This window comes from Spermophilus citellus (assembly GCF_964194105.1).
Source record: "Spermophilus citellus genome assembly, chromosome: 12".
Classification (NCBI taxonomy): Eukaryota; Metazoa; Chordata; class Mammalia; order Rodentia; family Sciuridae; genus Spermophilus; species Spermophilus citellus.
The window spans coordinates 103,418,414-103,443,578 of record NC_138198.1 but is presented as its reverse complement, the minus strand read 5'-3'; the positions used below and the strand labels follow the sequence as shown (position 1 = coordinate 103,443,578).

The 25,165-nt window shown below is 39.3% G+C and overlaps 1 protein-coding gene and 2 pseudogenes across 4 annotated transcripts; all 3 read right to left on the bottom strand.

The window, feature by feature from the left end:
- Nucleotides 1-4,133: 4,133 nt before the first annotated feature.
- HAUS1 (HAUS augmin like complex subunit 1) lies at nt 4,134-24,448 on the bottom strand. 2 transcript variants are annotated; one of them, XM_081262810.1, is made up of 9 exons: nt 24,348-24,448; nt 23,363-23,537; nt 16,475-16,610; nt 15,358-15,492; nt 12,831-12,954; nt 12,381-12,446; nt 10,613-10,684; nt 6,552-6,599; nt 4,134-4,387 (listed from the first exon to the last, which is right to left on the bottom strand). In XM_081262810.1, exons 1-9 carry the CDS (start codon nt 24,375-24,377, stop codon nt 4,337-4,339), a joined length of 837 nt encoding a protein of 278 aa, XP_081118936.1. In that variant the 5' UTR covers nt 24,378-24,448; the 3' UTR covers nt 4,134-4,336. The 2 variants fall into 2 exon arrangements, with proteins under 2 accessions (XP_081118936.1, XP_081118937.1); XM_081262811.1 differs by having other exon boundaries at nt 23,987-24,410.
- On the bottom strand, nt 6,612-8,519 carry LOC308631518 (twinkle mtDNA helicase-like; annotated as a pseudogene). The gene has a single exon. The product of its transcript is annotated as a twinkle mtDNA helicase-like (transcript).
- On the bottom strand, nt 8,295-9,528 carry LOC308631516 (twinkle mtDNA helicase-like; annotated as a pseudogene). Its single transcript has one exon. The product of its transcript is annotated as a twinkle mtDNA helicase-like (transcript).
- Nucleotides 24,449-25,165: the final 717 nt, after the last annotated feature.

Below are 25,165 nucleotides of genomic sequence, written 5' to 3'. Positions count from 1 at the left end.
ATCTCCTACTATCTTTTTCTTTCTTTCTTTTTTTGGGGTCAGTATGTATTACGTTTACCTACATATTTGCCATGTTCTTTGCTCTTAGATCTATGTGCTCTAAGTTTTCTATCTGAAATGATTTTCCTTCCGTTTTTTTTGTTTTTAGAATTCCCATTGGTGTAAGTCTGCTGACAATGAACTGTCTCCATACTCCATATCCATTTTTGTTTGTCTGATATCTTTATTTCACTTGTTTTTTTTTTTTTTTTTTTTGCGGGGGGTAGTAACTGGGGATTGAACCCATGGCCTCATGCAAGCTAGGCAAACACTCTACCATTTCTACCATTGGGCTATCTACCCAGCCCTTGTTTTTTATTTTGAGAAAGGGTCTTGCTAAATTGCCTGGGGTAGCCTCAAACTTAAGATTTTCATGCTTAGACTTCCAAGGAGCCGAGGTGCTTGGAATTACTGCTGGGGGAGGAATGAGGCACATAATGGCAGGTACACTTTGTGTCATGTACCTACCTTTCTCCAGTTACTCAGCCATCCACAAGTCTGTAGCTGCTGTTCCAGGAGAGATTTTGCAAATGTAATTAACATTCCAAATCAGTTCAGCTTCTGGCTTGGGCCAGTTTGGTTGATCTTTAAAGTCCCCTGGTGGAACAATTGGGTCTAAATAGTCTAAGAAGGTCTTAGTCACACAGCTGGTCCAAGCTTCTTTACATGGTGGGCTCAGAAGCTCCAATGTACAAAACTTTCATTCATTTGCTTTTGTCACATTTGCTATGGTATCACTGCCCAAAACAAGTCACACGGTCATTTCCATAATCAACGTACCAAATTGCCTTACTTTAGCAAAAGCACAACAATTAAGTCAAATGAAAAAAAACTTGGAAAAGTATTTATAAATCAAATCACAAAGGATTAATTTATCTAATCTATAAGGGGTTCCCATAAATTTTAAGAAAAAGGCCAGAAACTTGCAAGCATAGCAATCCTAACTATTTAGGAGATGCTTATCTGTAAGCAGAACTACTCAGGAGGATGAAGAAGGAGGATTCCAAGTTTGAGGCCAATCTGGGCAAGTTAGTGAAATCCTACCTCAAAAAATAAATAGATAGCTGAGGGTGGTAGAGCATATGTGTAATCCCAGCAGCTCAGGAGGCTGAGACAAGAGGATCGCAAGGTCAAAGCCAGCCTCAGCAACTTACCAAGGCTTTAAGCAACTCAGTGAGACCCTATCTCAGGGTGGGGTGGTGGGGTGGTGTTGGGGTGTTGGGATATGACTCACTGGTTGAGTGCCCCTGGGTTCAATCTCCAGTACTAAATAAATAAATAAATAAGTGTTGGGGATGTGATTCACTGGGTAGAGCACTCATGCACCAGGCTCTAGAATCAATTGCCAGTAAACAAAACACAAAAACAAAATAAAAGACAAAGCAAAAAAAGACCAGAAGCCAGCCCAGTACAGTGGCACAGGACTGCTGTAATTCCAGCTACTCAGGGGTCCAGGGAAGGAGGATCAAAAATTCAAGTCCAGTGTGAGCTGGTGGCACACTCCTGTAATCCCAGTGACTGAGGCAGGAGGAATGCAGGTTTGAAACTAGCTTTAGCAACTAAAGGCCGTAAGCAAATTTAGGCCTTGTCTCAAAATGAAAATAATAAAAAGGGCTGGGGATGTAGTTCAGTGGTAAAGTACAAGTGGTAAAGTACTGGGATTCAATCCCCAGTACTAAGTTCAAGGCCAGTCTCAGTGATTTAGTGAGACCTTGACTCAGAAAAAAAAATCAAAAAGGAGCTGGAGATGTAGTATAGTGGTATGGCACTTGCCTAACGTGTGACTCCCTGGGTTCAAGTCCCTAGACTGAAAACAAAACAAACTCAGGAGCTAATACATATTTGACTAAAGAATATGGACCGTTTCCAAAAGGATATAATTTTTTTTTTTAGCTGAAAGCAAAGGAAAGGAGGAGAGATAATTTTAATGTCAGATAATTTTTTTTTTTTTAAGACAGGGTCTTGGGCTGGGGTTGTGGCTCAGCGGTAAAGCCCTTGCCTAGCATATGCAAGATCATGAGTTCGATCCTCAGCACCACATAAAAATAAGTAAATAAAATAAAGGTACTGAGTCCCACTACAACTGAAAAATATTAAAAAAAAAAAAAAAAAGACAGGGTCTCACTAAGTTTTGGCAATCCTTCTACCTTAGTCTCCCAAGTCTTTGGGGTTACAGACATGCACCACCACACCTATTCTTTTTAGATAATCTTTTAAAAAATGAATTATTTTTTTAATTATGTAGTACAAAATTTTAAATCAAAGTACAAACAAGCATACAGTGAAAAATCTCTTTCTTTTCTTTACCACATTCATCATGTCCTTGATTTAAATATGATTTTGTGGGGGCATGGGGTTATTAATGATGGTGAAATGTGATGATCACTATTATCCAAAGTACAGGTATGAAGACACAAATTGGTGTGAATATACTGTGTATACAACCAGAGACATGAAAAATTATGCTGTATGTGTAATAAGAATTGTAATGCATTCTGCTGTGATATAGAAATAAAAGATAAATAAAAAATTAAAAAGATATATAGAAAGCAGATTTGTCAAGAACAGACCAGCATTTATATCTATTTTACACTAACAAATACTAATAAGAGCCTCTCATAAATAATGTTAGGTTCCAGTCTCACAGCCATGCCCATAATGTGAAAAAAAAGCCACATCTATCCAACATGAAAATAAATAAATAATTTTGCCATATAGGAATTCTTAATTTTCTAAAATATTAAAATAATTCAATTGCTTCAATTTTAGCTCCTAAGTTTTAGCCATATGTTTCTGACTCCGATTATTTAAAAATCAAAACATTAAAATTTTAGTATGTTATTTTTCTGTGGTATTAGAGATTGAACACAGTCATGCTCTATCTCTGAGTTATACCTAGCCCTTTTAATTATTTATTTTAATTTCTTTAAAAATTTTTTTTAGTTGTTGATGAACCTTTATTTTATTTATTTATATATGAGACTCGAACCCAGTGCCTCACATGGGCTAAGCAGACACTCTATCACTGAGCTACAACCCTAGCCCCATCACTAGCCCTTTTTAGATTTTGAAATAGGGTCTCACTAAATTGCTCAAGCTGGCCATGAACTTGTGATCCTCCTGCCTCAGTTTCCCAAGCAGCTGGGAAGACAGGTATGTGCTACCATGCCTGGTTAGTACCTTTATTTATTTGGGGTACTAGGGATTAAACCCAGGGTGCTTAACCACTGAGTCACATCCCCAGCCCCCTTTTTTTTGTGTGTGTGGTTACTGGGAATTGAACTCAGCTGCATTTATCCACTAAGCCACATCCACAGCCCCATTTTGTATTTTATTTAGAGACAGGGTCTCACTGAGTTGCTTAGCAACCCTCTGTTGCTAAGGCTGGCTTTGAACTTTTGATCCTCCTGCCTTAGCCTCCTGAGCTGCTGGGATTACAGGCATGCGCCACCATCCCTGGCAGCCTTTTACATATATATATGTATGTGTATACACACACACACACACACTATATATATATATATATATATATATATATATATATATATATATATATATGTATATATTTTAAATTTTGAGACTGAGTCTTGCTAAGTTGCTTAGGGACTTGCTAAGTTTCTGAGGCTGGCTTTGAACTTGTGATCCTTCTGCCTCAGCTTCCTGAGCCACTGAGATCACAGGTGTGCACCATTTTGCCCAGCATGGCTAGTACCATTATTTAAAAAATTTTTATATCTAAATTTTTTATCCTTTGGATTACCCTAATATAAACATGAAGTACAGATCTAGCATCAAGTGGTGAATTGTCCATTTTTCTACCGCTGACGCAAAAGATCACTTTTCTTTATAAACTAAATTCTACATATTATTAACATTTGGAGGTAGGCAGGTGGGCTGATCAGCAAGAACAGCTGATCTTGTTCAGATGGAAAAGGAAGACAGTAGGCAAAGCAGAACTGGAATTGCATAACCTTCTTTTCACTCAGGCTGACCCAGTGAGTGCATGTATGGCTGCTGTCACAATATTCTCCTAACAGAGCTACTGGAGGGTTCCTAACTGCCAACACCAACCACACAGAAACCAACAGTTGAGAGAAAATGCTTTTTAATATAAAACAGGGTTTGAGCACAAAAATACTATGCATAACCAGAAACCATTATTCTACTAATAAGGACATTATTATTTTATTTAAGAATACAGGAATTATGTTATTAAGGAATGGCAAGAGGGAAAAAAATCTTTAAAAGTCCTATTCAATTTACTTTGTTAGGGAAAAAGATGTTTATTTGGCTCTGGTCACAGTTCCATCATGTCTACTTTCTTTGTAAGTTCTGCTTCAATGGTATCCTAAAGAAAGAAAGAAAGAATATAAATAAGAATATAAGACTGATGCTATAACTTCTACTGTATTTAAAGTAGGGGAAGCAGGCTGGGGTTGTAGCTCAGTGGTAGAGTGCTCGCCTAGCATGAATGAGGCACTGGGTTCGATCCTTAGCACCACATAAATATGAAAATAAAAAAGATATTGCGTCCACCTAAAACTAAAAAAATAAATATTAAAAAAAATAAAGTAGGGGAAGCAAAAAAAATTAAAACAAATTTTTGAAAAATATCATTATATCAAATATGCTTTGAGATATTCCCAGTCCCTTACCTTTACATTTCCCTTCTCCCTCCCGGCCTCCCTGCCCTAGTCTTCAGATTCCTTCCCCACCTGAAGTGGGGAAGAAGGTTTTAGAGAGATGGGTTAGTGTAGCGGTATGTGTCTAGATTCTTCAGACCTTTACCCCCAGAGCAGCATTCCTCAGCAGTGCCCCTCACGTAACCTCTTCTCCATCTCATTGCATTTTCCTCACTGCTTCTCATTTGGCCTAAATGGGCCAATTGGTTTCTGCAATTATCTTTCTCCCTCCAATGCATCTTATAACTGGTTACAGAACGGTCTTCCTAAAGCATTGGCCTGATCAAAAAACACACTTTTTTTTGTTTTGTTTTTGATACTGGGGATTGAACCCAGGGGCTCTTTATCACTGAGCTATATCCCCAGCTGTTTCTTTTCTTTTTTTTTTTTTTTTTTTTTTTGAGACAGGGTCTTACTAGGTTGCTGAAGCTGGCCTGTGTGATCATTCTGCCTCAGCCTTCCATGTAGCTGGGCTTACATGCATACACCACCATACCAGGCTAAAAAGCACAGTTTTATAATCATTTTTCTTGAACTTAAAATACAAGGAAACAGCTGAGTATGGTGGCACCCACCTGTAATCCCAATGGGTTGCTGAGACAAGAGGATCGTGAGTTCAAAGCCAGCCTCAGCAACATCGAGGTGCTAAGTAACTCAGTGAGACCCTGTCTCTAAATAACATACCAAAAAAAAAAGGACTGGGATGTGGTTCAGTGGTTGAGTGCCCCTGAGTTCAATTCCTAGTACCCCACCCACTTAAAAAAAAAAAAAAACCCAAGGAAACAAAAAGTAACTTTTACTGTCCCCTACAGCTTCCTCTTTATATTTAGGATACTTTACATCCCAATCCAATGAACCTTTTTTTTGTTTGTTTGTTTTTGGTAGTGCAGATTGAACCCAGGGGTGCTTAACCAGAGGAGCCCATCTCTAGCCCTTTTTATTTTTGATTTTGAGACAAGGTTTCACTGGGTTGCTAAGTCCCCACTAAGTTGCTGAGGCTGGCTTTGAACTTTTGATCTTCCTGCCTCAGCATCCAAAGTCACTGGGATTGCAGGTGTGTGCCAGGCTTCTAACCCTATTTTAAGTTGTACACTCCTAAGCAGCTGGACCTCATCACTGGCCACAGTTTTCAATTCTTATGTCTTTGGTGGTACTACATCAACCAGTCTTCTTCCCTTTTTTTTTTTTTTTTTTTTTGGTGGTGCTTTTGCTAATTCTTTTTGCCAAATACTCTGTATTTCTGAATCCTTCTTATCCACTAGGAAAATCTTCATAAAACTTTAAAAAAAATAAAATGTGGGCTGGGGTTGTGACTCAGTGGTACAGTGCTTGCCTAGTATGTGTGAGGCACTGGGTTCAATTCCCAGCACCACATAAAAAATAAATAAAGATATTATTTCCATCTATAGCTAAAAATATTAAAAAAATAAAATTCCACTATGTATATATATTTTAAATATTTCTTTTTAGTTGTAAATGGACATAATCTTTATTTTTTATTATTTATTTTTATGTGGTGCTGAGGGCCTCACACCTGCAAGGCAAGCACTCTATCACTGAGCTACAGCCCCACTATGTATATTTTTATGGAAATGAATACACACATATACACACACACATATCTATATCTATATCTATATCTATATCTATATCTATATCTATATATATATATATATATATGAATAGATGCTTGGGAATGACATAGCAACTTTGGGACTACAGTTTACCTAGGAAGAGGAAAGGAAGGAGTAAGAAAGGGAGTTTAGCTATACTGGCATTTGTTTTATTTCTTTTTAAGAAATTTTAAGAAAAAAAGTGGGAAGTACTTACTAATTCTCTTTTTGCTTCTTCAATTTTCACTTGAGCAAGTGATGGATTCTTTTAAAGGAAAATAAAATGAGGAAAGATTATAATGCTTCAATTTAGATGGTGGGGTGGTAAGTGGGGCGCAGGCAGAACGTACAACAATTCCTTCCAAAAAGCAGAAGAAATATTCAACATGCAGACAACCCTGAAATTCACCAATGACTCTAAATCCTTAAGTATAAACCCTCTATTATCATGACCATACAGTGCCTTTTTTTTTTCATGTAAAAAAAGTTTTTTTCACTAAAACTGGAAAAGGCACCATAAAAGTCCTAACTCCAGCTGTCCATCTGAAGTAGTACACCATGGAAACAGTGCCACGTGGCAGGCACTCTGGGCACACAGCTCCCTATCATGGCTCCAAGGCCAAGCAATCAAACAGGAAGAAGATCCCATCTCAATTTGAGGCCCCAATATTACAGAGTTAAGCACCTAGGATCAATTATAGCAGGTGCCACCTTGTGCCTAGCTCTACAAAGCAGGGAACAGCAGGACTTGGTACCCATATGTCACCCTTTGGCTCTGAAAGTCTAGATGCAGTTTCAGCAAGAAGTCTTTTATCCCACTCCAGGTTCAGGGGGCCTGACCTCACTACCTTGATTTGACTCACTCATTCTCATCTCAGGGCTCCGTGCTTTTCTCTCTGCCGGGATCCCCCTCCCTAGATGTTCACGTGATCCATTCCTAATTCCTGAGGCCCTGGCTCACATGCACTCTGCCGACCTTTCTAGACCATTTCATCTATACTAGCCTATGAGCACTCTATCACATTACTATTTTTTAATAGTACTTTTACTAACTAAAACTTTTTCTGTTTATTTGTTCTTTGCTTGTTTTGTTTTTTCAACTAGAACACTGGTTCTGTGGAATCAGAGACCATATTTTTCTTTTCAGTGCTAAATATTCAGGACCTTGAGAAAAGCCTAGCACACAGTTCATGAAAATAGCAGTTAAACTGAATTTCCTCACTAGGAAACCCTGCCCTAGGCTGAGAAGGGCCCATAGATCAGGACTATAGGATAGAGAAGTTCTACCAGAGGGCCAAGAGAGCAGCTATGGCCCAGCCTGACCCATCGGGCTCATTTTAATAAGTCACTCACTGCTCATTCAGTGACTGCCTTCACTTAAAGCTTAGAGGTATCTGGCTGGTAGGGATTAAGGCCCTGGTCTGAGTTAATTTTCAAAGTTTTGGGGCATAGCCTCTTTTTTGCCAGAAAAGGGCTTTTTGGCCACCAGTCCTTTGTCATCCTTGCTGTTCTTGAGCAGGGCTTTGCTCTTTGGAGGGACGGAGAAGGTGAGAGAGCTCTTGTTGAAATCGAGTGGGAAGATACCAACATCTCCATCAGAGGAGTTCTTGGACACCTGCAGATACCGTTTCCCTGGCCCAGTTACCAGTTTCCTGTCCTGCAAGATCAGGACACTGTCTGCTTCTTGGCTTGTTGTGGCTAAGCCAAATATGGATGCTGTCTGCAGTTCCTTGTCATCATCCTCCTTCCGGGAGTGAGTGACCAGTGTCATGTGGCAGCTGTTGTCTGTTGCAAACTTCCGAAAGGCCCCAAGGATGTAGTCTTGAACTGCAGTTCTGTCTGTAGACAGCTATTCGTGAACCATCATGAACTGCAAGTTGTTGATGACCATATGACAAATATCACAGACATAGACCACATGTTGCATTGTGTCTATTATTCTCTTGCCTGTGAAAAGTCATGAAATAGAGGGGCAGGTCCTCAAAGCAGGTGGCCCACTCTTCATATTTGTCCAGTTGTTCTTCCAGCTGCCCCATGGCAAACTGGGTCAGCAAGACCTGGGCTAGTCTCACATGGATGATCTCAAAGCTACCCCATAGTGTTCACCACCTGGTTACACAAGTCCAGGGCATACTCACTAATAAATGTCATCTTTTTTTTTTTTTAATTTTTTTTTAATATTTATTTTTTAGTTTTCGGCGGACACATCTTTGTTTGTATGTGGTGCTGAGGATCAAACCCGGGCCGCACGCATGCCAGGCGATCGCGCTACCGCTTGAGCCACATCCCCAGCCCATAAATGTCATCTTTCCATTGACTGTTGGCCCTGTAAAGACTCTCATCTCACCTTTCCGGTGGCTCCTTTAAGAGATAATTAAAGTCTGGGAAGTGGTTCTAGCAGATACCAGCTGCTTGCTCTACATTTGAGAGTTCTCCTAGCATCTCTTCCTGAAACTTCCAGAAGGACAAAATAGATTTGTGCCAGGGAGGCAGGACAGTATGAAGAATACGAGAAATTTAAGCCTTAATTCATGGCCTTGAGGGATGGCCAGGATGCACCAAGGAGCAACACATGGGGTTCAGTTTTCAGGCAAACACTTGGCAGTTTCCCAGGACTAAAGGTTATCCCCTAGCCAGAAGAGGACCTGTCGGAACTGTTCAAGGTAAGGTAGTAAGGCAGCGGGTAAGAAGACAGTTCCTTTGGGGAGAGTAAGGGCAGGAAGTCCCGTAGACTAGTTCAAGGCCAGGCTGTCCAGCTCATGACTGGACAGGACCATCGAAACATCTTGATAGCTGATTGGTGGTACCAACAGGTCATGGGAGGCACCAGGCCAGGGAATAGTGATCTTCATACAGTGCATTCCATCTCCCTGGCCTTCATATAGTGCATTCTATCTCCCTTGGCCTCCCAGAAGCTTCAGGCCTTGTAATTCTAAATCCTGAGGGTAGAACCAAGGAAAGACCAGGCTGCAGGCAGGTCAGACACTCACTTTGGTATGGCCAAACATCACAAGAGCCATCTGGGCTTTCACTGTGTCAGGAAGCTCCCAGAGGGGTATTGCTTGGTCCCAGATACTCCGGGCCTCCTTACTATCCTTAGCTTCTGGGGCCTCACCTCCCCTCTGGCCCCAACTCTCGTCCCTCAATGCTGGCCTGGAAGTCTTCCCAGCTCCCCTATGCTTGGCTCCAGGCATTCAGAGAAGGCAGTCTGTGGTCCTGTTAATGAAGAGACTGAAGGAAGTGACAACACCAGTCTGATCTTTGAACTCTGACAACCCCATAAAGGGGCTTGGTGCCCAAAGGCAACCGTAGCCTTCTTGTAAGAGGATTCCACATGCCTGCAAATATTGATGGATTTTGGTTGTAGCTACAGGGAACACTGGTACCTCTAAGACTGGGAGACCTTCCTTCCTGTACTTGCGACAAGGAGAACCTGGGACAAACTTCAGGGTAAACCCCTCCAACTCATCCACTCCCCATGCAGGGGCAGCAAGATCAGAGGGGATATGCACCTCAGAGGAGGACCCATATTCCTAGTGGAGTAGGAAGTCAATACTTGAAAAGCCTTAAATGCCTGGTTTGGGTGCCTTCATTAGGACAAACCCTAAGGAACACTTTACAGCGGTCATTGTAGTTGACTTCTGTCTCCCATAAAACTTGTCATAAACACCCCCCTGAATCTTCCTCACCCTTTTTACATTGCCACTTCATATCTCTGCTCATCTACATGACCCTTTCACCTCTGTGTTCCTCTATAAAGGCTCCCCTACCTCTAGGGTTCTTAACAGTTTCTCTCTCCCACCACTTCACCTCTGTGACCCCTCCACATAGTCCTTGCTGCTATGGTTTCTCTGTATCTTTCCTCACCTCTACCACACCTCCACACACTGTGTTCATCTCTACAGTCAGTCACCTGCATCCTTTTTGTGGTCCCTCTGTTCTAGGACCCAAGAGGAAACCCTCTTCATAGCTCCTTTCCCTTTGGAGGGACCCTCCACACAGCTAGGGTGCTACTCTATGACTCCTGCCAGTCAGAACCCCGGAGAACATGCCCCTTTCCACCCTCCCTGTGTCTTTCCTCTACTGTTTCTAAGAGGCCCACGGTCCGGCCCCTGGCCAGACATCACGACCCTCATCTCTCCCCTTTTGCCTACAACATGGGTCATCTGCAGGTGCCACTAGTGGTAACCTCAAAAGCAAAACACTCCATTCAGTGCCTTTGAAGAATGTTAAAGAAAAGCACTTAACACACACACACACACACACACACACACTTACCGGCATTAAGTCTAAATAAGACTCCAACTTTTTCTTCAAAGGTACAGTCTGTCGTTTTAGTTCTGCCAATTTCTGAGAGTGAAATAACACAGTCACAGTGAAACCCAGGTATTCATACTGCAAATAAATACTGCCCGCCCGTTTCTATTTACTTATTTATCTGGTACTGGGGATTGAACCCTTGGTGTTCTACCACTGAACTCTATACCCGTTCTTTTTTTTTTTCCATATAGAAACAGGGTCTTGCTAAATTGGTGAGGTTAGCCTCAAATTGTCATCTTCCTGTCTCAGCCTCCCAAGTACCTGGGATTATTAGGCCTATACCATCACTCCTGGCAAAACTGCCCTTTTCTGAAATAAAACATGATAAAACATTAACATCGGGATATTTTATTTATTTGTTTTGTGGTGATGGACATCAAACCCAGGACCTTGTACATGTTAAGCAAGTGCTCTATAACTGAGCCACACCTCCAGTCTAAGGATATTTTAAATAAAGTTACCAAATAGCTTAGAATAGATAAACTCACTTCCAATGGAAACGATACTTACAAGATGCTTAATATAGGAAAGTTCTACTCTACTCCCATTTATTAAGAATAGGACTTTAGTATGCTGCCTAGAAACACAAATTGCTTGGAAATGGAAGGAGACCCTTAGGGTTATACAAAATTACATACAAGAGGAAGTGAGGGGAAAGGGAAAAATAATACAAGGGGGAGAAATGAATTACAGTAGAGGGGGTAGAGAGAGAAGAGGGGAGGGGAGGGGAGGGGAGGGGGATAGTAGAGGATAGGAAAGGCAGCAGAATACAACAGACATGAGTATGTCAATATGTAAATCAATGTAAGTGTAACTGATGTGACTCTGCAATCTGTATACGGGGTAAAAATGGGAGTTCATAACCCACTTGAATCAAAGTGTGAAATATGATATATCAAGAACTATGTAATGTTTTGAACAACCAATAAAAAAAAAGAATGTAATTAAGAAAAATCATAATGTAAAGGAACAACTAGAGTCTCAAATATATATTTATGAGTTGTCAACTTTAGATTCCAAGGAATTGGGCATAGTAACTCAGGCCTGTAATCCCACCCCCTCAGGAGGCTAAGGTAAGAGGTTTACAAAGTTAAAGGTCATCTGAACAAGTTAGAAAAAGTCTGACTCGAAATTTTAAAAATTTTGAAGAAGACTTAGGGGTCAGCAGTATAATACTTGCTATAAATGTGGAAGCCCAGGGGTTCAATCCTCAGTACCACACACACATAAAATGCTATGAGCTGGGCCTGCTAACAGCTGGGCCTCTATAATCCCAGCTACTCAGAAGGTTGAGGCAGGACTGATGGATTCCAAGAGTTCAATAGCAGTCTGAGCAACATGTCTTAAAAATAAGTAAGTAAATAATATAAAGTAAATAAATAAATGATGTGGTTTGAATGATCTCTCCAAAACTTATGTTGAAATCTAACTGCCATTATAACAATATCAAGAGGTGGAAACTTTAGAAGTAATTAGGCCATGCTCATGTGAGGGAATAAAGTCATTATGACAGGAGTGCGTTCCCAATGAGAAGGATGAGCTCAGCTGATTTCTCTGACTCCTGCTGGATTGTCCTTCTGCCATCTTATGACATAGTAGAAGGCCTTCACCAGAGGTTGCCCTCTCTGATCTTACATTTCTCAGCCCCTAGGTAAGTTTCTATTACTTATAAATTACCCAGTCTGTGGCATTCTGTTACAGCAGCAGACTAAGACAATAAACTCACCTCTGACAGTGCTAGTAGTGACTGATGAGACAGGGATGCATCCATGCCTCTAGCTGAAAGTTGTTCCTACAGTTACAAAAGAAGGTATTTGGTAAGAAAATTATTTTGAAAGTGACCATCATGGAGTATTTTTAATACATAATACAGTGAAGAGGAGCTATACATCACAGATGAAAAATTATACATGCATCTGAGTCTTCTATGTTACACGTAAATCTTTTCCACAGTGATAACTGTGACAAAATGGATATAGGGTTTAAGGGCCTGTGAGATTCAGGGTTTGAATGCCTGACTTTGAATCTGGATCTGCTGCTAAGTAATTATGCAACGTTGGGCAAGTTACCTCTCTTCTCTGTATTTCCCTCATCCATAAAAACTGACTAATAATATTGCCTAGTTGTAAGGCTGAAGGTCAAAGAGAGCTAGCTATATTTGGTTCTTCACACAAACCTCTGCAGCTTTGATTCCAAATCTGAACTCCTCTGACTTGGCTTTTAGGAAGTCCATGTTCTGAAGACGATTGTCAACTTTGGCCCTTTCAGTAGACAGATGCAGTTCTGCCTTCTTGAGATCCCTTTTTTAAAAGCAAAATTAAAAGCATTTTTTCTCCTCACCCTCAATGAAATAATTATTAAAACAAACAAACAAAAACTTTTTGGATTCAATACTAGCTTAGCCAATAATAGATAGCCTACTTGCTAGATCCTCTACCATAAATCTTATGTCCCAGACTACCATACATTCTTTCAGGTCACTTTCCTCACCATGCCGCCATCTGGGATTTTTTTGCAGAGAATACAAAATAATTTTAAGATTAACTTATATTAATTATTCTTGGAGATAGTAAATCTGCTACTCAAGAAAATGACTGAATAGCTGGTATGGTGTTACATGCTACTGAGTGGCTGAGGCAGGAGGAGTGAAAGTTTGGGGCCACATCAAAAACCTAAGGAGACTCTGTCTCCTAAAATAAAAATAAAAAAGGGCCAGGGATTTGTTTCAGTGGGAGAGTGCCCCTGAGTTCAATCCCTAGTAACAGATATACACAAAGAAAAAGAGAAAAAGTGACAATAAATCCTAAAGTCAATATTGTGTTCTGGGACCTCAGGCCCTGTGGGGGGAGGGCAGATCTCCACTCCCCACAGGCTGCTCCTAAGTGTTCTTTTGTCAGGGGATGCTGGTCTGGTTCCTGTAAAGAGGCGTACTCCCTTCAGTTTCAGGCTCAAATTCTTGTCACCAATCTTTCTCCCATGACTACTGGACAATTCTGGTTTTACCCACTTTTTTTGTGGGGAGGATGATCAAAATCTTAGAATCAAATGAACTCAGTTACATTTCCATTTCTAATCCTTTATCTTGTTGCTTAATCTTTTTTTTTTTTAATTCTGTCAATGCATCTTTTATTTTATTTATTTATTTATATGCAGTGCTTAGGATTGAACCCAGGGCCTCACACATGCCAGGCAAGCGCTCTACCACTGAGCCACAACTCCAGCCCTTGTTGCTTGACGGTAAAAATCTGTCTACAGTTAATATTGGACAGTTATGATAGTTGCTTACCAAATGTTCTCTAGAACCCAGAAAACTGTCATCCAGAAATTAACAATGTAGATTTCCAAACTAAGAACCCTGGCAAAGAAGCTAACCCTATGTGCCAAGGTTACTGGGGCCAGTGTACCCCTTTCTCTGGACCTGGATCATCACTCAATATTTTAACTATTACACTGAAAGCAGGGGATCATTAAAACAAAAAAATGCACGCGCGCGCGCGCACACACACACACACACACACACACACAACACACACACACATCCTAAAGCCCATTTGAAACATAAGGTTCCAAAGGTCTCTATACTAAATGTGACAATGACACAGTGTCTTGCATGAATTGTCAATATTTGAGTACTTTTATATACTACCAATTACTTCTGTGTTTATATAATCTCTATCACTGGCCCAAATCTCTTGGGCAACAAGGACCTAAAGAAGGACCACAGCATCAAAGAGGAATATCAGGGTTATAGTAAAAAAGCTCAGCAAAATACAAGGTAACTTTAAGTTTTATGTTAGTTTATAAATTTCAAACAAAACAGGGCTGGGGATGTGGCTCAAGCGGTAGCGTGCTCGCCTGGCATGCGTGTGGCCCGGGTTCGATCCTCAGCACCACATACAAACAAAGATGTTGTGTCCGCCGATAACTAAAAACTAAATATTAAAAATTCTCTCTCTCTCTCCCCCCCTCACTCTCTCTTTAAAAAAAAATAAATAAAAATAAAAAATAAATTTCAAACAAAACAAAACAAAACAAAAACACATACAGTTAGATGTGGTGGCGTAAGCCTGTTATCCCAGTGATTTAGGAGGCTGAGGCAGGAAGATTGAAAGTTCAATGACAGCCTGGGAAACTTAGCAAGAACCTGTCTCAAAATAAATAATATTTTAAAAAGGGCTGGGATATAGCTCAGTGGTAGAGCATCCCAGGGTTCAATATGCAGTACTGAAAGGAAAAAAAAAATTATAAACCTACATTATTTCTAAAACAAAAAACAAAGGTAATAAATTATATAAAGTAAAAGGTAAACATTTGTACTTGACCATTCCCCACCTCCATTGAAGTCATTTTCTACAAAAAAAAAAAAAAAAAAAATGTTTTATGGACCCCATTTTCTTATGTAGTTTTTTTGGTCCTGGAGAAGCAGTACACTTCACCATTGAGTTATATCCCCAGCCCTTTTTATTTTTGATTTTGAGACAGCGTCTTGCTGAGTTGCTTAGGGCCTCAATAAACTGCTGAGGCTGGCTTTGAACTTGAGATCCTCCTACCTCAGACTCCAGAGTTGTATATTACAGGCATGTTCCAAAAGGTCTGGCTTCTCATGTAGTTTTGAAAATCATACCTACTGTCAAAACTAAGTCTCATAATGTTGTTACATCTTTATAATCAAAATTGTCAACACATTCAATTCAATTACTTACTCTTGTAGACATTTTTCTAATACTAAAGTTGCAGTTAGATTTTTTTCAAGTTTTCCCAATTCAAGCTTTATCTCTTCATTTTTGGATTTGGTACGAAAAAGATCAGAGGTCAAATCATTCACTGCAGGGATAAAACTAAAAGAAGAATTTGGTTACATACCTGAGTTGAAGACAATAATGATAAGTATTTATTATTAAAAATGATCTTATCTCTATGTAGGTTCTGATATAATCAAATTGTTTCATATATTTATGTATTTTTTTGCAAGCTATTTCCATTGCTAGAATGACCTTCTTCAGGTGGTAAAATTCCATTTGTCTTTTAAAACTCTGCTGTTCAGCCTACATGTTCTTATACCGAAAATGCTGCTCTGAGTATATAGAAATTCCAAGCTTTTATATTGGTAATTAAACAGAACAATTGTGTAGTTCTCTGATTATGATAAATTATAATGGTAGTCCTAGCTAAGAAATGACCACCAGTGATAGTCAGATGAACTTTGGAGACTGGGTTAGGATCCCAATTTGCTGTTTACTAGTTTGGAGAAACTATTAGCCCACTTCTCCCAAGTCTCAGTTTCCTCTTAAGGTTCTTGAAGAATCATGTATAGATATATATATATATAAAGGCAACTGTCACAAAGAATGAAGGTCTCTATCCTACTTTACTCAATAGAATGATAGATACATGATCAAGATTTACCATACTGGGGCTGGGGATGTAACTCAGTGGTAAAGCGCTTACACAGTATGTGTGAGGCCCTGGGTTAAATCCCTAGTGCTGTACAGATAAAACAAAATTTACCATGCCTGACCAGATAATTTAGCCTTGTGACAGCTTTTCTTAGTGTTTACAGGGAACAATGTGATACCCAATCCTTCTCCAAATACATGTGAGCCCACCTTCACAACCTAATCCTAAAAGAAGAAAGCACCAAAAATTAACCAGTATCAAATTCATCTTAACTAATCTTACTTACTAGAAAAAATAAGGAGTTAATTTAAATGGCTTTTGTATTTATTGTTAATTTCCTATACAGAATTACCTTGAGAAACAAAAAGTCTATGGGTCAAGATGTTACAAAATGACTACAAAAATTAAAACTGTCATAATTACCTTGCTAGTGAGGTGTCCTTTGTTTCAAGGGCCACTGCACTGTCAACCAAAGCATTTAGATACCTGGAACCAGTGCTAGACAGATTGGCAGGGGAAAAATTCACACTCTCCATGAGAAGGTCTTGAAGATGCTTAGCTGAAAGATAATTTTATGATGACTAAGATATTTTGTCTTTATTATTTTCTTAAACCTTTAACATCTATATTATAGTACAAGTCATACCATACAATCTACCCAGTTAAAGTATACAACTTGATGGATTTTAGTATATTGAATTGTATACCTGTCAACATATCTATTCTAGAACATTTTTGTCACCCCCTAAAATAAACCACATATCCCTTAGTCACAACTTTTCAATCTCCTAAGCCACAAATCCCTAGCAGCCACTTTATGTCTCTATTCATCTGTTTATTTTGGACATTTCATATAAATGGTATCATAAAATATGTGGTCCTTTGTGACAGCATAATGGTTTCAAGGTTCATTCATGTTACAGCATATATCAGCATGTTCATTCTCTTATTTTTTTAAAATTTTTTTTAAAGAGAGAGTGAGAGAGGAGAGAGAGAGAGAGAGAGAGAGAGAGAGAGAGAGAGAGAGAGAGAGAATTTTTAATATTTATTTTTTAGTTCTCGGCGGACACAACATCTTTGTTGGTATGTGGTGCTGAGGATCGAACCCGGGCCGCACGCATGCCAGGCGAGCGCGCTACCGCTTGAGCCACATCCCCAGCCCAGCATGTTCATTCTCTTTTGTGGCCGAATAATGTTCCAGCATACAGAGAGAATACTCTCTGTTGTATGAACAGATCACATTTTGTTCATCCATTCATTCTTTCATGGACCTTTGAAAAAATGAAAAATTCTGCTGTAAATATGGATATATATGTTTTTTTTAGCTTTATTGATTTTATTTTTTAAAATACATGACTGCAGAATGCATTACAGTTCTTATTACACATATAGAGTACAATGATTTATAGGTTTTGATATGAACATACATGTCCATATTTTTTGGTATATACCTTAGAGTTAAATTATTGGTTGTAAGGTAACTCTATATTTAGCCATCTGAGGAATTACTGGAATGCATTCCCAAATGACCATGCTTTTACATTCTCATCAGAAATAAATGAGGTTTCCAAACTCTCCACATCTTCCCCAAATGTTATTATATCTTTTTGATTACAGCTGTCCTATTGGGTACTAGATAGCATTGTAGTTTTGGTTTGTATTCCTCAGTGGTTATTGATGCTGCTTATTAGCCATTTGTAAATCTTCTTGGAAGAAATGTCTAGTCATATTCCTTTTGCATTTTAAAAATGTGTCACTTGTCCTATTATTAAATCAGAAAAGTTCTTTATATGTTGTAGGTCTAACTACATGTGTTTCAGATATATGATTTACAAATTTTTTTTCCCATTCTGTCAACTATCTTTTTTTCATTCTTTCTCTCTCTCGATTTCTCTCTTTTTTGGAGGGGTGGGGATTTAACCAAGGGGTGTTCTACCAGCCCTTTTCTATTTTTATTTTGAGACAGGAACTCACTAAGTTGCTAATGCTGGCCTTGTATTTGTAATTCTCCTGCTTTAGTCTCTGGAGTCATTGGGATTATAGGTATGCACCCCTTGCCCAGCTTGAGTTAATCCTTATGAATGGCATGAGGTAGGCTCCAACTTAATTCTTATACATGTGGCCATCCAGTTGTCCCAGCACCATTTGTGGAAAAGACTATTCTTTCCTTTATTGAATTATACTGTCATCCTTACTCAAAAACGATTGACCAAGAGATGATTTCCATCAAGAATCATGAACTGTTGCTGGCCTGTTTTCCAGTGAAAATTATAAAAAACAAACAACCACTAAGACTCTGGAAATAGTCCTAAAAAAGACTAAGCAAAAGAAAAAGCATCTACTCAAGAAAATATCTACGCAAACTCAGTAAGGAAGGTCAAGACTACTCCCTCTCTCCTCCCTTCTAGTTTAATGAGGTGGGGACTCCATTGGGGACTGCTGCAGTCAAGAGCACAGGGCTCCCTTTGCTCCTAACTCCTAGCTTCAGGGCTTTCTTTCTAGTGGGAGCAGGACTACAACATTTTGAATCTTGTTGTAGCCACTGTTGCTAAGACCAAGTCCCAGATGACTTGTGGCATAGTAGTTCAATCTTGGATGAGGTATAATGAGAATACTAGGGCCCCAGTGGCTCCTGCAGCAGCTAGTGAGGCAGAGATTCCACTTCAAGAGAGGCAAGGCAAGATGACCTAAGACTGCCACACTTCCCCCACCATTCAGCATCCACAGTAGAGGTGCCACTCAGAGAGAAGCTTGCCATTGCTCTACTCCCAGACCCAGAGCCCTGGCTCAGAGGTTTTGCTTGGATGGAGGGGTTGCTGGGAGAAGCAAGTCATAAAATGATAGTTCACCATCTCTTCCTAAAAGAACTAACTTCATTTGCAACAGAGCATGGAGAAGTTCAAGCCTAAGTGCATTCTCAAAAATGGCAGAAACTGCAGTAAAAGGCAATTGGGAGCACAGTCAGGCCAGTGAGTTTATAGAAGAGAACAAAGGAATAATATATCTAGGAGCCATGCTGGAGTTAGAACAACTATCCAATGGACCGCAACAACTATTCCTATGCCAAGTATTTAGTAGTGGCGATGTACCAATAAATTTTTTCCAGAGAAACAGAATTACTAGGCTTTACTAGGATATATGTAGGAAAGCCAGCAGCAGGCTTCTGATGGTGTAATATAAAGGCAGACTGTCTTCCTCAGGGAATTCTGGTTTTGCTCATAAGGCATTTCACTGATTGGATGAGGTCCAACCAAAATAACTCCTTAAAAAAATAAAAAATAAATAAATAAATAAAATAAAATTTTAAAAAGATAATATGCTGTCCATAGGGTGATTATGAGAATAAAATATACATGAAAAAGCAAAAAAAAAAAAAAAAAAAAGAGTGAAACTCCTGTACATACAGGCAGCTGATCGTAGATGTCAACATCTATAAATTATCCTCATGGTTGTACCTCTTAATTATTTTATAGATTGTATTGTATGCATTCCCACTACTGTGAAATCTCTCAGTGACAAACTGACAGAGGTATTCCTTTTTTCCCTTTGTGATATCCCTGAGTTATAGAACATTTCATGTTTTAGGATAACTGGCATTTATCTACTTTTTTTTTTGTACTTCTTGTGGAAGCTAATGTTCAATCTTTCAAAGTACTCCCAGCAGCACCAGACATATAGAAACTATTCTGAATAATTAAAAATAAATAAATATTTACAGTTATTTGCAAAACAGAAAAAAAACTATTCCTTTGAAGGAGTAAGAATTTGATTAGTTTGTACAGCAACTTATGCCTTGGGGCATTGTTGAAAACAATTGTCAGCTATCAATTTGTGGAATTTCACAGCTGGATGGTCAGTGTGAGAAAGGAACAGAGCCCCACCAAAACTACCATCATCCAAGGGTGACTGGGCATATTGAAGCACATGTGTCCCTGAGGAGCATCGTCAGAAGCTTAACACTGTTGAAGGTAATGAGACTTCACTAAAACAATCCAGCCAGCCACTGAACAAATTAAAAAAAAATAAATAACAATAACAGGAAGGGAAAGGGAGAATAGAACCCAGCATTGCTATAACATATTATCTAAAATGTCTAGTTTCCAACAAAAACTATGAGTGTGGAGGATGGGGATGTATGTAGCTCAGTGGTAGAGTCTTTGCCTAGCATGTGTGAGGCCCTGGGTTCAAACCCCAGCACTGCCAAAAAACAACAACAATAACAAAAACAAAACAAAACAACAACAACAACAAAAAAAATGAAGGATAGAAAGAACATGAACATATGACCCATAAACTGAAGGAAGGAAAAAAAAAAAGTAAGCAAAGGTCAGGCATGGTGGCACATGCATGTAATCCCACTGACTTGGGAGGCTGACACAGGAAGACCACAAGTTCAGGGCCACCCTCAGTAACTTAGTGAGGCTCTAAGCAACTTAAAAAGATTCTGTCTCAAAATAAAAAAATAAAAAGGGCTAAATATATGTCTCAGTGGTAAAGTACCTTTGGATTCAATCCCTCATACCAAAAAAAAAAAAAAAAAAAAAAAAAAAAAAAAAAAAAAAAGCAAGCAACAGAAACTGCCTGGGAGTCATTACACTTATCAGGAGACCTCAAAATCTCCAAAATAAGCAAGTTCACAGAACTAAATGACACCAATTTAAAAAGTAAAGAAAGGTCAGGTGACAATGTTGGATCAAATAGAGAGCATCAATAAAGAGCTAAAATGGTTATTTTTTTTAAAGAACTAAATAGAAACTTGGAATTAATGAGTATAATAATTGAACCAAAAAAATTCGCTAGAGGGGGCTGGGTATGTATGTCAGTGGTGAAGTGATTGCCCAGCATATGTGAGGTCCTGGGTCTGCTCCCCAACAATACCAAAAAATTTAAAAATAAATCACCAGAGAGGATTAACATTGGATTGAACATGGTAGAAGGAAAAAAATGAATGAATTTGCCAGGTATATGCCTGTAATCCTAGGGATTCAGGAGACATAGGCAGGAGGATCACAAATTTGAGGCCAGCCTGGGTAACTTAGTAAGTCCCTGTCTCAAAAAAATTAAAAAATAAATAAAAAGAGTTGGATATGTAGCTCAGTGGTAGAATGTTCCTGGGCTCAATCCCCATTACTAGAAAAATAAAAAAATAAAAATAAAAAATAAAAAGAAAGTGGAAAAAATGTAATAAGAAATAATACCTAAAAATTTATCACATTTACTAAAAAAAGAATAACTTATACAATCAGGAAGCCCAACAAAGAGATTCACAAATAGACATCAGAATAAAATGTTGACGTAAAACACAAGCAGAAAAATCTTAAAAGAAACAAAAGAAAAGCTACTTGTTACTTACAAGAAAACCTTACGATAGACTAACAGCCAACAACAGGGACCATACATGGGAAAACATATGCAAAGTGCTCAAGAAAATAACTATCAACCAAGTATCCCACATCTAGCAAAACTACTTTATGAAAATGAAGGCAAGAGCCTGGGGTCTATCTCAGTGGTGGAGCACTTGCTTAGTGTGCATGAGGCTCTGGTTTTAATCCCTAGGACCACAAAACAGTGTCACTCTGGCCAGGCACGGTGGTACATGCCTGCAATCTCAGTGGCTCAGGAGGATCAGGAATTCAAAGCCAGCCTCAGCAACAGCAAGGTGCTAAGCAACTCAGTGAGACCCTGTCTCTAAGTAAAACACAAAATAAGGCTGGGGGCTGGGGATGTGGCTCCGTGGTCAAGTGCCTCTGAGTTCAATCTCCGAAACCCCAAAATATGTCACTCCGAAAGGTTTAAGGTCAGAAAAATAACCCTACTTTGAAAATTCTTAAAGTTTTAGTTATAGGCTATAGACAAAAAGAAGGCTCCTACAAAATGAGATTATCCTGGACTCAAAGCCCTTCTTCTATGTTGTATTTTAATAACTACAAAAATAATTATTTAAAAATAGAACAATTTTAGAAGAACATGTACAGAAGAATCTGAATCCAAAGCAGCAGTACATGGGAGCAATGGAATTGTTCTGTATCCTGATTGTGGGGGTGGTTCTAGACTCTATGTGTGTTAAAACAGTACACCAAAACAAAGACTCACGCTAAATGTTAATTTAATTTTATATTTTTGGTATTGGGGATTGAATCCAGGGGTACTTTATCACTAAGTTACATCCCTAGCTTTTTAAGATTATTTTGTTTTGTTTTACTTATTTATTTTATGTGGTGCTGAGGATCGAACCCAGTGCCTCACGTGTGCAAGGCAATTGTTCCAATTTCTCTACCACTGAGCCACAACCCTAGCCCTGCTTTTTTTTATTTTTTAAGATAGCATCTCCCTAAATTGCTTAGGGCCTTGAACTTGTGATCCTCCTGCCCCAGTCTACTGAGTCTCTGGGATTACAAAATCAACTATGTTAACTTTATTAAGAAAAATTGGAAGACAAGTACACGTGCAATAGAACTAAGTATAAATTGCACTATGTTGAAAACCTATCTAACAGTGCCATCTACTTGGTTAAATATAGGGTAAATGTAAGTTTCATTTCCTTTTTCTTTGGTATAGTTCCATATCTAAAAAGACTTTTATTAATCTTTAGTGGTTTATATTATGAAAAAATGAGTATCTGGAATGTACTTTTTCATTTATTGTTTGTTTTTTTGGGGGGGTGAGGTACCAGGGATTTGACTCAGGGGCACTCAACCACTGAGTCACATCCCCAGCCCTATTTTGTATTTTATTTAGAGACAGGGTTGCTTAAACACTGAGTTGCTTAATGCATTACTTTTGCTGAAGCTGGCTTTGAACTTGGGATCCTCCTGTTTCAGCCTCCCAAGCCCCTGGGATTACAAGTGTGTGCTCTCGTGCCCAGCTGTACTTTTTCATGTAACACATCCAACAGAAAATTCTAATGTGATTCCCTGATACATAGTCATAAGGTGATATGTCTAAGTTTCCCACTTCATGGCTGCCATCTCAGGTGTCCTAAAAGTTCCTATGACTAAGGCATGGGGGCTGGAAATAGACTAAACAAATGTTTAAGGAAAAAAAATACAAGGCATCTTATATATGAGGCTTATACTTTTAGACTCTTATCTTTTTAGGGCTTACCTATTTTTCTATTAGAGTACCAATAGAACATTTACTACAATAAAATTTGTGATTTGGAAAGTTAACACTGGAACATTATAACAGTGGAAGACAACTCTGCATAAAATAAAGGAGCAAAACAAGTATATACTAATCTCGAATACTTTCGTGTTATAAAAAATTTGGTTACTTCTATTATCTCATTCATAATTCTAGACTTACTCTCACCTTCAGATTCATATTCGCTTGCTTTCTGTTTCAAGTCCTCTATTACCAGGTGGACGTCCCTGTCCCGGACCTTGTTGCGTTCTGAAAGGTGATATAAAATCTCTGTGGTCCGTGGGTTCACCTCATACTGTGGAATAGGATGATCTCCAAATATTTTATTTAACCACGCAGCGACCTAACCATTAAAAGGAGGCAAATATTAAAAGCCTTGATTGTTGTAATGGCACGACTATGACAAAGAAGTACTCAAAAGCAAACTAAACGCTAAGCCTATTCCGGCATCCTACTTCACATCCTAATTTGTCTTTGGGGGGATATATTAGATGACAGGATATAAAAAGCAAGCAAACACAATGACTCGGGCTGGGGTAGGTGGATCACAACTTTGAGGTCAGCCTCAGGAATTTAGCGAGGCTCTGTCTCAAAAGAAAAATAAAAAGTTCTTAGGATGTAGTTCAGGGAAAAGTGCCCTTGGGTTCAATCCCCAGTGGGGGCTGGGGGAGAGTCCAAATGACCAGATAAAAATTCATGCCGCCTCACTTTGAAAACCTTAAAGCTTGGAACGCGGTGCAAACGCACGAGTATACACACGCAGGGTCTGAAAACAAGCCTTTGCCCACACACCATAAACCCCGCAGTGTCAGGAGAACCGAGGGTCGGGATGCAGCTCTAGAGGAAAAACTCTAGTAGGAAGCAGCAAAGAACCTCAAGGCTTGGCTGGAAGGTGGGTTTGGGCTCAGAAGTCGCACTCCAGTCCTCCCGGAGGGGGTTTGAGAGTGGCTGGATCCCAGCAAAAGGGAAGGCCAGAGAAAGGAAACGCCTTTCCAAGGGGTCTCAACAGACTAGTGCTCGCAGATCGGGAAGGCGGTTTAGAGTTTGGGAGAGAAAAAGTAGACAGGGCGTGCACAGGACATCCGTCGGCGGCGTGGATGTGTCAAAGATGAAGTTTCCAGGAAACCGCAAAATCCCGCTCCCGTCCCATCACCTGGGCTTCTTTTTCCTCCCTCGCCTCCATCACAGTGGATCCCGCCACTTCACGCGCCACTTCACGCGCCACTCCTCGCGGGAGAAACGCTCCCTCCGAGGGCCCCGCCCACACACTGTTGTCCCCGCCCCTCATCAGAGCGAGGATTTCTGGGAGTTGTGGTTTTTATTCCGACTCCAAGCCGTGGAGTCCTTAGACTAGGCTTGTCAGGGCTTCACCTCTGCAGCCTCCCCTCCTTGCCACACCTCCCTGCTCTCTCTGCCCTCTGTGGTCTAATCTTCAGGTATAACCCATAACATTGTATTTAACACTATGAGAGGTTCTTTATATAGCGATTTTTAATTTTCTGTACATTTTTATATATTTTTTTTCACTTACAGGAACTCTGTAAAATAGGTAGACACAAATTATTTTATCCATTTTCACATTAAAACACCCATAAGTGGATTAAATGACAACCAAGATTAGGTAGTAGAGTTAGACCTGACCAAAGTGTTCTGGTTGTAATTAGGAATTTCAATCTTCATACTGCTGCTAACAACCTCCTATAATGTGTACTGTGTTATTATGAAGTGCAGAGAGCTCAAAGGTCTGTGTAATCAACTTTCTGTGATACTCGATTTAATGTGAAACTGTGGGTCAGACTTATCACCAACTATCTCCTAGATCAATTTTATGCCTATTTTAAATGTTTAAGTCTTTATTTTCAAAGGAATCTTACTAGCTAGCCAATACCATATTTTATGGCCTCTGTTTCAAAGACAACTGTGCTCAGTAAACTTCAGTAAACTAAGCAAATTTCAGTAAAATAAGTTGAA